This window comes from Acipenser ruthenus, chromosome 6 (assembly GCF_902713425.1).
Source record: "Acipenser ruthenus chromosome 6, fAciRut3.2 maternal haplotype, whole genome shotgun sequence".
NCBI lineage: Eukaryota > Metazoa > Chordata > Actinopteri > Acipenseriformes > Acipenseridae > Acipenser > Acipenser ruthenus.
The window spans coordinates 16,378,326-16,391,442 of NC_081194.1; the positions used below are offsets into that span (position 1 = coordinate 16,378,326).

General features: G+C 37.2%; 1 protein-coding gene across 1 annotated transcript; it reads left to right on the top strand.

Moving 5' to 3' along the window:
- Positions 1-370: 370 nt before the first annotated feature.
- LOC117410819 (hairy/enhancer-of-split related with YRPW motif protein 2-like) lies at positions 371-3,702 on the top strand. Its single transcript, XM_034017662.3, has 5 exons — positions 371-588; positions 1,194-1,272; positions 1,442-1,525; positions 1,921-2,002; positions 2,484-3,702. Exons 1-5 carry the CDS (start codon positions 506-508, stop codon positions 3,143-3,145), a joined length of 990 nt encoding a protein of 329 aa, XP_033873553.3. The 5' UTR covers positions 371-505; the 3' UTR covers positions 3,146-3,702.
- Positions 3,703-13,117: the final 9,415 nt, after the last annotated feature.

Genomic DNA, 13,117 nt, shown 5'->3' on the forward strand with positions numbered 1-13,117 from the left:
GTTCCTCTGCCGTTTACCATATAAGACTGAAATATGCATGTGTAACAATCATTAGGGAACCGCACATTTAGTTTAAACAAATTTAATTTCAGCTTTATAAGGAAAATAATAATGAATTTGGGTCAATATGAAATGTTGAAGGTGCGCTTGATATATTTTTCAAGGTACTGCTTCTGTTTCCCACGCTTCTTGAAAGCCACAAGTGTTTGGCTCCAGCACCATAAAGGCACAGCCAATGAAAAGTAAAGATTTATTTGGAGCGGGCTGAGTCTAAATGCAATTTAGAGTGCTTTTGGGCGTGGTCTTGTTTCGGCGGGGGCGTAACCGACAGGGTATGGGCGGGGGCTTTCCCTAAATCCGTGATTGAGGCTCGGCTGCTGCGTGGGAAAGAAGCTCATAGAGATTTGTGAAGTCAGCACTGCAAGTCTGTATTTAGCTGCACCAGATTATACTGCTTCAGTATTTCATTTTTCGTTTAAAACGTTTTTTTCAACTCGCAGTAACGATGAAGAGACCGTGTGAGGACACAACTTCAGACAGTGACATGGACGAAAACATAGATGTTGGGAGTGAAAATAACTATTCAGGGTGAGTGCTGAGCTTTGCATTTATTTATTATTTACCAAAATAGTTTCCATGGAATACATAGTTTACATCCATTTAAATGACTGTAGTGTTAACATGTACACTTTTGATACGACAAAGGTGCCGCATCAAAAGTTTCCCTAAGTACAATACTTTCTGCCAAGTGCAGAATGATTTGTAACGCTTCATAGCATGCCTGTCACTTCAGTTCTGCCTAAGAAACTCAACCAGAGTTGTTCACCAAACTTCTTCACGGCATCCACGCATTGTATCATCAAAGCTGGCGACCCAAACGATGTGAATTATTCATTAGCTGTAACTAAATAAACAAGGTGGCTAGTCGCTTCCTTTGCCAAGACTCAAAGACACACAGACAAAAGAAATGTCAGTTGATTTAGGTCATCATTGTTTTAATTTGGTTCTTGAGATGTGTAAGTGTTTGTTGATCCGTTTCATAAGGCACTCATCTTTCCCAAGCAAGATACTCACTTTGAGACTCAGGATCACGTTTCATTTAGTCAAGTTAAGAAAATAGATCTGATAAAGACATGAATTGGAGAAGCACAAATGGTTTACCGACGCAGTTATTCCTTTTTTAAAAAAAACAGGCAAAGCAGTGGCTCACGTATTAGATCCAACTCCCCCACAACAACATCCCAAGTTATGGCGAGAAAGAAAAGGAGAGGGGTAAGTGTTTATTCTCAGATACTGGAAGAGTTTTTTTTTTCCTTCACAGATAAACATTCGAACGAATAAAGTAGGCTATATGTTCATTAATTGCTGAAATAACATTCTGCATTTAATTTTGTGTAATTGTAGAATGTAGAATTTTGACATATTGGATTTTCCTTTACAGATTATTGAAAAGAGAAGGAGAGATCGTATCAATAACAGTTTATCAGAATTACGTCGATTGGTTCCCACAGCTTTTGAAAAACAGGTTTGTTCACTTTTTACATTTTTTTCATAATATTTTTACATATTTTTTCATAATAATATGTGCGTACTGTACATGCAGCTTAATATTACGTTTTTTGAGGAAAAAGTAATTGTACTATCTTATAATAATTGTCATGTCCCGTGTAAAAGTATATATCAAATTATGTTTAAAAAGTGCAAAAAATGAAGTATTTTTTATTTACAAAATTCTTCTTCTTCTTCTTCTTCTTCTTCTTCTTCTTCTTCTTCTTCTTCTTCTTCTTCTTCTTCTTCTTCTTCTTCTTCTTCAACAGTACAGGCCTTATGCTGTGCAGTGCAACAGTGCACACACATTAAAATGATAAAGTAAATTCCAAATGTTGTTTTTAATTTCCTTTAATTATTTTATATCCCCAGGGATCTGCCAAATTAGAGAAAGCGGAAATATTACAAATGACGGTAGATCATCTAAAGATGCTCCAGGCAACCGGAGGTAAAGGTAAATAGTTCATTGACTGGCTTTCTTCTTTTTTACTTTTTTTTTTTACTTTGTAGTGAAATCTGAGCAAACAGCCCTTTGACAAGATTAAAGGAGTGGAAATCAATGCTAAAGGCAGGATTGAACTCGTGGGAAAGCACTGCTGGGACAAAAGGAGCACTTGACCCTGGGCTTGTGTTTGCTTTCATAACTCTGTGGGAGTAAAGAAGGCTCATTCACACAGGCAGCCCAGTCAGGGATTTGTTTGGGGTTTTCTGAACAGTGCAGAAATGTGCGGCGGGAGACAAAACAAACATAGCAACACATTTTAGCATAAGCAGGGTCTGTTTGGCGCCTACTCACATACTGTATCATAACTAAAGAGCATTTTAACTGTTTTTTTTCAGTAAATATTAAGCAGGCTTAGCCTAAATGCAAGAAAAGTTTTTGAGTCACTGCTACCCAAATATTTATGCTTTTTTTTTTTTTTCCTTTTCATCAGGCTTTTTTGATATTCATTCTCTGGCTATGGACTTCATGAGCATTGGTTTTAGAGAATGCCTAACGGAAGTCGCCAGATACCTTAGTTCGGTTGAAGGGCTGGACACAACTGATCCCCTGAGAGTTCGTCTGGTTTCCCATCTCAGCACCTGTGCCTCCCAGCGGGAAGCAGTCACAATGACTTCATCCATGGGGCATCACCACCACCCACTGCACCCTCATCACTGGACAGCTGCTTTTCATCACCTTCCCGCGGCACTCTTTCAGCAAAACGGACTTCCTTCCTCGGATAGCACCAGTAGCAGGATCTCAGAAGTTCAGCCACATGGTTCTGCACTGCTTACAGCTACTTTCGCTCACTCTGACTCTGCCCTCAGAGCCCCGTTAGCTGGCAGCGTCGCACCCTGTGTCCCACCGCTGTCTACCTCCTTTCTTTCCCTCTCAGCCACCGTTCATGCGGCTGCCGCTGCTGCAGCCTCTGCTTTCCCACTGTCTTTCTCAGGGGGATTCCCAATGCTCTCACCCAGCGCTACAGTGTCAGTAGCTGCTACTGCCGTCAGCCCGTCAACTGTGGTCTCATCAACCTCAGGCTCTCAGCAAAGTAGCAATGGCGGCAGCAATAAGCCTTATCGACCATGGGGGACTGAAGTTGGGGCGTTTTAATGTCCGTGCCTAAAAGGAACTTTTCAACTCAGATGTTTGTTTGAGAACTTCCGTCGCCAACCTGGTGATTTTGCAATGGGTGTTTTTAAGGTAATTTTCCTTCCAATTTCAAAAGTTATATAAATAAATGTTTTCTTTCACTTTCTTCTTTTTTCAAGTAATGGAACCAACCTGTAAGTCCTCATTACTTAACATGGGAGAATGTTTACATGCAGTTTACAAACTGGACAAACTATATATGGCTAATACTAACTATGTTATTAGCGATTGGATTAAAAACATGTTTTTTGAACTACAAGCAAAAAAAAAACACCACCACACACTGAAAAGCCTTTGTCCTTAAACTTCTGTCAAGAGCGACCTTTTTGTCTGAAGGTACACTTTGTTGTATAATCTGGACTGGACAAGTGCACATGATACTTTGCAACCAACAGCTCCAAATCAACATTGAGGGCTGGATTACTGTCACCACACTTTTGAAACACTTAAAAGAGAAGGCTATACAGTGAAAATGGTACACCAGGTGCAGTCATTAAAAAAAAAAAAAAAAGTAAAAATTAAAAGGACAGAAGAAAATAACAGCAAAAATGACAAACAACTAGAATCATATCCATTTGGACTCTGCAGTTCCCCAGATTTTGCATTGTACATGCAAGAATTGATCAGTCTGTGTGTTGTCATGTTAGAACCCCTACAAAACAATCTCAAAAGGCATTGAATGTAAAACATGACAAAAATCTATTTGATCAAACTTGTGTTTTTAAATAGTCAGGGGGAAGGTTGGAGTTTCACACTAAACCAAAAAAGTTAAAAATAAATAAATAATTTAGCAAGATTCTGATAAATTGCTCTAAGTGCTTCAACTCATGAACAAAAAATATGTAAATATGTAAATATGTCAGAACAGAGGCTAGAAAGTATATTAAATATAGACACTTGCTTTTATTATGATGCACTTGTATTTCTCTGCTGTGTGGAGAAAACATTGAAAACTTTTTACAAAAATGTAAATTAAACATTAAAAAAGGACTTTGAAATATTTGTTGTTTAAGACACTACTGTAACTTGTTTTGCTTTTTCCCCTTTTGAGCTGTCATTTGTAACCCCCTTTTCTATGCATACAAAGGTCTGCAGATATCACTGATTAAAAATACTTTTTGAACATGTGGACGCCTAGAATGTCTTTTTTTAAAAAGAATAAGCTTATGCGTGAAAGTGTGTTTCTATTGCAGCTTGCTACGTGAAATCGTACACTAAAAAAAATTCTTAAGGACACAGTTTGTTGTCTTTTAACACAAAGGGGCACATTTTGAAACAAGTGTTCTGAGAGGAATATACTGTTGATGTTATTTATTCTGCTGTGAAATTTCACCTTTGTTCTTGCACCAAACCATGTTTTGTATAGTGCAACTCACAAAACAAACACAAAAAAAGTATCTTGACAATATAAAACACTTATACATGTATCACACAGAGTGTATACATTTTTAGTTAATGAGATAAATGTCAGGATTCATGGTGTTCTTTTTATTCGAAATGTTTAGAAATAATCAAAAATCATGATGAAACACGATTTCATGGTTATTTTTCTACACCTAAACATAAGGCCTTACTTTTGTTCTGATGACGTACCATTTCAAAAGGGGCTCATCACACGATCGCTTGACAACTTGAATGTGCTTTCTTCATTACATTCCAGAAACATGTTTTCTACAGACGTCAGTTGATATTTAAAGATGACGCTTGCATAAAACATAACTTAAATAAAATGCAGATTCAATTCTAGTAAAACATGGTTCATCAGGAAAATGAGTAGCTCCTTGGTATCACTGTAAGTACCTAAACATACTGCTGGTTTCAAAGTGTAGGCAACACATAAAAGCACAACAACAACGGTCCCTTCTTCCAAGATGGGCCTTTATGTGGTACTAATCCACTCTCTTTATCCTGGGCTCTGTTCGAAAGATTTACATTAGCAAATCACTGTCAGACCATTAAATTCCTTAAGAGAAAAAGTATCAGCATTACCAAGAGAATGGGGATTACGACACACAGCGGCTGCTGCCCATTGACAATCATGGGAACAGAACTGGGTAATAAATCCCCGGGTTATCAGGTTTATACTAGCTGGTTCTCACGTCGTAGTCATTTCTTTGATGTGGCCGTCATAAAACAAGGGCACCAGTGATCAGTAGCCGACAAAACGTCAAGGAACTTCATTGCATCAACCCCAAGCACTGGGGCAACGGCTTGATTCATGTTTTTTTTTTGTTTAAAATATACACAACAATGTTTAAACACTCAAATTAAATATAACACTTATTTAAATACACAAATTATAGGATTACAGATGCATACTGCAACTAATGCATGCTTTCATAGTGTATTTTTCAAACAGATTTTGCCTTTTGCAGCAAATACTAAGGGCTTATTTATTATACAAATTCAGATAAACATTTCAAGTGTACTCCTCCACCTTTTTGAGCGCAGTATATTTGAGCAGAAGAACCAGCACTGACTTAACCATTTTTTTTTTTATAAATGAAGGCTTGGACTATCAGTAACTTTTGTCTCCAATGCTGATTGCAGAGTATTCTCCATTGTATCATTACATTCTAACAACAGCCCAAATACTGGTAGAGTAACAGACACAACTAACTAGGTGGAGACATGTGAAAGCCTGTTTGACAAACAAAAAAAGAAGGGAAGGGGGGGTTGTAAAAATAGAAACTAGAATTTGAAATAATAATTTAAACACACCAGTTTGATACTTTTATTGTGGCTGTCAATGAAGGACTAGAAAAAGACAAAATGCAGCATGCTGTTCAGTATCATGCATGCATTATCATAAATATGAATTGCCAGGTTGTGGTCTCTTGTGTACAGCAGGGAAGGGATAATACTTGTACACTGGGGAGGATGTTAGTGTATTCTGTCATGTTCCTTCTATGGACTAAAAGGAATGTCTTTCTATCCCCTGTAGGGGACATATTTCTGACACCAGGGAGGTTTGTTTGTACATACAGTACGTAACATTATACATCTGTAGATATATCCAGAGAACAAGTCATCAAATTGTGATGAAACTCAATATGGGCATAGCTTGAGTGACCTATTTATTCATGGGTTGCAGTTTGTGATTGGTTGGGCATACTGTAGTTTAGAAGCTAGTCAATTCAAATTCATTTAATGGTGGGGTATATTCTCAATACATTCTGTTTTTTGAAAAGAGATTTTTTATTTCTTAAACCATTTAATAACAAACTACAATGTCTCTAAAACATTAAGATGGAATTTTCTCCTTTCAAAAAATAAGAGTTCATTAAAAGAATCCTTTGAAAACATGTACCTTTACACGTACATTTGTTCAAAAAAGAAATTACATATCTACAGTAAGCTCTATTTGCATGGTTTGAATTGTGATGAATCTAGTTCATGGTGGACAATGATTTCTGGCTTGTTCACCTGGAAATGTGGCATGGCAATTATGGAACAAATATATCTTTTTAATATATGGTAGAAAAGTATGATCTTTATACTTTTCATATATAGCAATTGGCCCCTTTTTTTATATATTTAAAATATATGGGATATATTTTAAATATATTTTAGTCTGTAATCCATCTATTTATTTTATATGGATTACAGACTTATGAAAATATACGGTGCACCATATATTTTCAACATATAAATATATGGATTATAGACTAAAATATATTTTAAATATATCCCATATATTTTAAATATATACAAAAGGGGCCAATTTCTATATATGAAAAATATAAGGATCATACTTTTCTAAAAATATATTTTTCAATAAGGGGGACATTTGATACGAAAGGTTATTGAACCTACATGTAGATCACACCATATTGAGTGTCACTCCTATTTATAAAGTCATACTGTATTCTTCACAAGGTGAAAAACCCTTTAACAAGAATTGGATACTGTCATTTACATACATTTTCAGTGTTACATGATTCTTTTTTTAAATTTAATTTTACATATACACAGCTGAAACATTTTTTTTACACAGTTAATGAATTCAATAATAAACTTCATTTTTTTTTTTGTTAATTGATTTTACTGTAGGTTTTACTTTTTGACATGATAGTTCTTTAGGTCAGTGGTGATCACATGTCTTAAGGGCAGTGAGAAAATCAACAACCAGACAATGTAATACCATCTGTGGCATTCATTGAAATAGAAGCTCTACAGCACATTAGTCATAAATTGGGATGCAAATACATTAACTCATTTGGGTGCATCAAACCAAAATATTGCTCACTAATTGCCCACGGCTCCAGGATTATATAAAGTTTGCTACTGGAATGCTCTTCTTGGACTAATCCATTGGAAAAAAAATCTATATATAAATTTATTTTCACTTTCAGTTTAATTCTCCCAGAACTAGGTAACTTTGCAGAAAGACTACCCAATAATAATTTCACGGTATTAAATAGCTTAATACTGAGAAGTAAATAAAAATGAACATACATACACATAAAATATATTAGATGAGTTTACTGATCTACTGTTTTGAGTGGAGTTCTCTTCTACGTGGAGTTCTCTCTTTGTGGTAAAGCTACCACCATAGTTACCTCAGTGTGAGTACATAATAAGGGCTCAGAACCAGAGGGGCATAAGTGACATTTCTGTGAAAATTGCATATTATATATCAAATTAAAGCTCTTGATGAGATCTATCTAGTGCCCAAAGGACCTATCTGAAATCACAAACTGCATTGAATAAAGTGAGAAAGTAATAAAGACACAACTGCAAAATCTAGGTGCCAGGAGGGCGTAACTAGCACACTTACACCCTCTTGGCACTGAGTGTTGCATTGTGGGATGGCTAAGTGACAGCAGATGAGTCAAAATGGCTGAAAAAAAGCTGTAAAATAAAGCTTTGTGTAAAACAACATCTAACTTTTGTGGATGTTTTACTTAAATTGAGGATTCAAGCAATGAATTCACTACAGAATAAGAACCAGACCATGTCAATTGTAGGAAATCTTGTAAATTATATTTTACAGTAGTATTTTTTAAGTATAATTTATGAAACATGACTGTATATGTGAACATTTATATTTTATTATAGATACATATTGATGTATTAATTGTTATTAAATTGAAGAAAAACAAGTCTGGGATAGAACTAGTGAAGAAAACCACCCTTTTACCTGCAATGGGTATTCATTTCAGTGTGTTATTATGGAAAATCTACTTTTTACTTTTTGAAGTTTCAAATTGAAAAATATTTTAAACTCTTTAATTTTTTTTCAAAATTATATTGATACTGTGCATGTACTGACAAATGGCAATTGAACACAAACGATCAAAATCTTATTTTTGTTCTCCTGTAAAATTATGAAAATGTCACTGTGGCAATGTGCCCCGCCTCTGTGTGCAATTATGTGTTGTATGTTGCGTGTGTAAATGTTGGTGTATAGTCATTGGTACACGGGATATAAACGGGTCTGTGTTTCACGTGTATTTAAAAAGTGTATATTTGTATTTAGGCACGGGATTGCACATCACGCACGTGCATTTAAAATATAATATGTGAACACGGGGTTTCACGTAATGAATTCACGTGCTGGGATTCAAGTGAGTAATTAATTAGTAATTGAATCCCAGCACAACAGTATAAATAGATGCACGTTTAGTCACTCGTGGTTGGTGTTCGGTGAGTGGAGAACGGGAGAGAGAGAAGGAGAAAGTAAAAGAAAGCAAAAGCAAGCAAAAGCGTAAAGATAAGTGTTTTCACTCACCGTGTTTGTTCGTCCTTGTTTGTCAGTGTCTGTCCGTTTTGTTTGTCTTTTTATTTTGGCGTGTAGTGCCGTGTCCCGTGTTTTTGTGTTTCAAACCTTTTATTTTCTGTGCTGTTTTATTAAATGCTGAGCGAAACCATTCGCTCAGCTCCACCAAACTCCAAGTCTCTGTCTGTTTACTCCCTGCTTCTGGTCTGACGCCACCCACTCCGGCCGTCTTTGTGACAGTCACTTACAACCCTCTGGTTCTAAGCCCTCGAAACTGAAGTCTCGTGTCAATGAAGGGTCTTGTTTAGAAGCGCAAAGGCAATGGCAAGTATAAAACAACCAGGAAACTACCCAGAATATTAGCAAATAATTTAACTGCTCCTTCCTGCAACTAACATTTCATGCATGAACTTCAGTGTTTTTGGGAGGTGAAATCCTTTTTTTTTCTTTTCCCAAAAGCTTTACAGTGAGATTTGATATCGTACTTCCTAAACTTATTTTCAGTCAAACAAATTCAATGTACTATATAATGTTACATGTACAACAATATACATGTTCAGGCTAGACAACCTCGACATGAATTTCAAAAGGAGCAAAAATCTGTGTTGCCAAATAGTTTTTCAAACCTGATGTAGGCACTCACTCTGTGTGTGTTTTAAAAGGAGACCAAAAGTGGTACTTGATGACATTTTAAGCAGTGTCCTTCCTTGTGAATATTCCAGTGGCAATTGTCTAAAGTTTAAAAAGGGCTATTTTTTAAGATTTATTCCCATGTCCCTGTTCAATTGTAAACATCTGAGCCCAAAAACAGAACCACATTAATACCTCTATTTAGTATTTCACACCAAAATGTCTTTATTTATCACAGGATAGAAGGCATGCATCATCCTATTAGTGGGGACCTGCTTTGACACAGTCTCTCTCTTTGTGGTAAAGTTACCACCGGTTACCTCATAATTACCTCAGTGTGAGTACATACTGAAGTTTAATGTGTCAGTGAAGGGCAGTAGGAAGTGAGAATAAATCATGACAAACAACTTGAATGAAATTGCATTTAATTAGGACCAATAGCTGCAATGTAACCAATAGCTGCAATGACAATGTAATTTAAATGTAAATGCTGTAATTGATGTTTTAGTGATGTTCCACTGCATCTACATGTTACCTCATACACAATATAGTTCAGCTAAACTGCAATCTCAATTTACAATAGTCAAATCCAGTTAGGGTGCTTGGAGACAATTTCAGTTTGACTTTCCGTTGAACACTAACTTATCTTCAAATATTGAAGCACAGGTATAAATTAACACTATAATCAAAGGCAAATAATGACACCTCAAAGTGGAAGTCACAACATTCAGATTTCTTTGTACATCTCTAACATCTTAATGAACACTGAACAGCCCCTTTAGTTATTAATAAAATAATATAAAGGTCTGTCTTTCTGCTCCACAAATAAAGACCAACTCTTTTGACAGAGAACATTTAGTATACTTGGTCTGCAAACCCTAAAGCTGGGGTTTGATTCTTTCCAATAGTCCTGCACTATGCATAGTCATGATTTCCATTACACGAGAGTAGATGTTAAAACTTCATGCTGATTTGAACTCGGCTCTCGCCAAGATAAGCACCAACTAAGACGTAGCTTTACAGTAAACTAATGTGATCCATATGTGTCTCCATCCATTTACGTTTCCTTCCATATGATGATGTAGATATCCTTCTGTCTGGTGTTAATGGCTGAAGTGTAATGCTGGCTCCAGGGATCAGCTTATTTTGCCTCCCTGGCGCATCAGCACACACAACGACTGCGATGCTGGCTCCAGGGATCAACCACAGTGCGGCCTCCCCAGCGCATCAGCATGACAACCATCTGGATTGAGCTAAGTAGGGTACATCTCTGGGGTCTTCAAGTGGGCACCTTCCATCCTCAGTGTTTCGTCGACTAGCCCACGACACCTCAAGAGGGCTCGACGGTGATTCTGGCGTCCCAGCATCACCCCCCTCCGTCCCCCACTCAACTCAGCCCAGCTTACTTACCTGTACATCAGCGTTTCTTTCTTTCTATTGTGCTTGAGATCGCCAGCCAGAACCTTTCCGTCTCAACCACAGCCAGTTGCTGCTCCTCTCTGCTGCTTCAGATAAGTTCTTCACTGCACGACGCAACTCTTGGCCACTGAATCGGACGTCTCTGAGAAACCGGGTTGTAGAGTGTGCCACAAATCCTCGACAACCCACTTCCACTGGGTAAACCTGGACTCTCCATCCTCGCTGTTCCGCTTCAGTGGCTAGTTGAGCATACCGCAGTTTCTTCCTCTCATACGCCTCATCTACAGCATCCTCCCATGGCACTGTTAACTCTACCAGGTGAACAAGGCGTGCTGATCCAGACCACAAGACAATATCTGGTCAAAGGTTAGTGGTGGCAATCTCAGGTGGAAAAATAAGCTGTTGACCAACATCTGCCAGCATTTTCCAGTCTCTAGCAGCTTCCAGTTGTCCTGGGCGAGGATTGGTTTTAACACCTTTTCTTGGTGGTTGCTCTCCTGGGCGGAGGAATGTTGTCTTTTGTGTGTAATGTTTTGATGGAACAGGTGGCAACTTATTGGTCATGTTACGCTTGTCTTCCAATGCTAAGGCCAAACATCGCAGCACCTGGTCATGGCGCCAAGTAAACCATCCTTGGCTAAGAGCCACCTTACATCCTGTCAAAATGTGCCTTAATGTTGCAGGTGATGAACACAAAGGACATGAGGGATCCTCTCCTACCCAGAGGTTTAGGTTCTGTGGTGATGGGAGAACATCATATGTTGACCTGATGAGGAAACTGATCCTGCTCTGTTCCATTGACCATAGGTCTTGCCAGCCAATCTTGCGTTGTTCCATACTCTCCCACCTCATCCATTCTCCCTGCTTGGCCTGGGAAATGGCCTTTATACACCTCAATTTAGACTGCAGATTACTTGACAAAACAGAAAAAATACAAATGTTCTGAAACAATTGCGACATCTTGTGGAATATATTGGTAATTAAAAATATTTTTAAAAAGACATTCATTTTTGCATTGGGCAAGAGAAAGTAGATTCAGACAGCACAGAATGCGTTTTGTAGTACCGGTGTAGTGTCAGAAAGTGGTACGTGGACAGATTTTGGTATAGGTGCAATCAGGTTGTATGAAAACTTAAAGCAAATGCCAAAGTTAATTATACATTATTTTTGTCACAAACTTAAACTGAAAACAGACAACCAAGTTATCTTAAAACAGGCAACCAATTTATCTTTTTTATAGTAATAATAATAATAAAACAAGAATTCACGACGAACAAGACAAAATTAGCACACCCAATGTATTGCATATGATAAATATTCACGTTAGTTGCGTGCTTAATGGTGGAAAATATGATAAATTATTCCTGACGATGTAAAAGACCGTAAAAATATGATACATTAAATTAAAAACTATGTAAAAGACCAAAAACAGCATAACGTAACAGTTGTTTACCATATGAGCAAGCACAGTGCTCTGCGTACCGCACTAGTACCAAAAAAGAACACTGCAATTATAATTTTATTTTTTTGTATAGGAGTGAGGATCCCTTGTCATATGAAATCTCAAAATCAATCACTGAAATTGGTACTATAACTAGAAGACGGAACAGCATTTTATTTATTTCTTTATTAAGGTCAAAAACAATTAAAAAGCTCTGCCGTATCAGTCTCCAGGTGCATCGGACCGCAATTACACACGGAAAACACATGCATATTTATTGTTACAAAAACACTCTTCGTACAGTATTAATGTAACTGTTCGTTGAAGGAAAATTTGTACTTTGGCAATTTCTATCCTCAAACTTCAGGATTTCTGTAGAAGTCTATTTAATCATATTTTATGGCTGTTACCATGAGATTGTGCAGAATGAGATCTACAAAACACGCGGCAACATTCTAGCCAATAAGATGAGGCAGACCAATCCTAGCGCCTGTTGTTGATCTTCCGCTGGTGCAGCGTAGTTCCGTGAAGCTAGCAACAATAAGCAACAATAAGATGATTACTTCCGGTTTTCAAAACGGCTCAGCGCAGGCAAGGTATCAAAATAAAAGTACCGTATCCAGCACAAAAATATAGTGTATATACATATAGAAAGTGGGGTGCGATGTAATGTAGACACACTGGGGGTACAGAAAATAAAGTTACTTACTTAAGATTTACG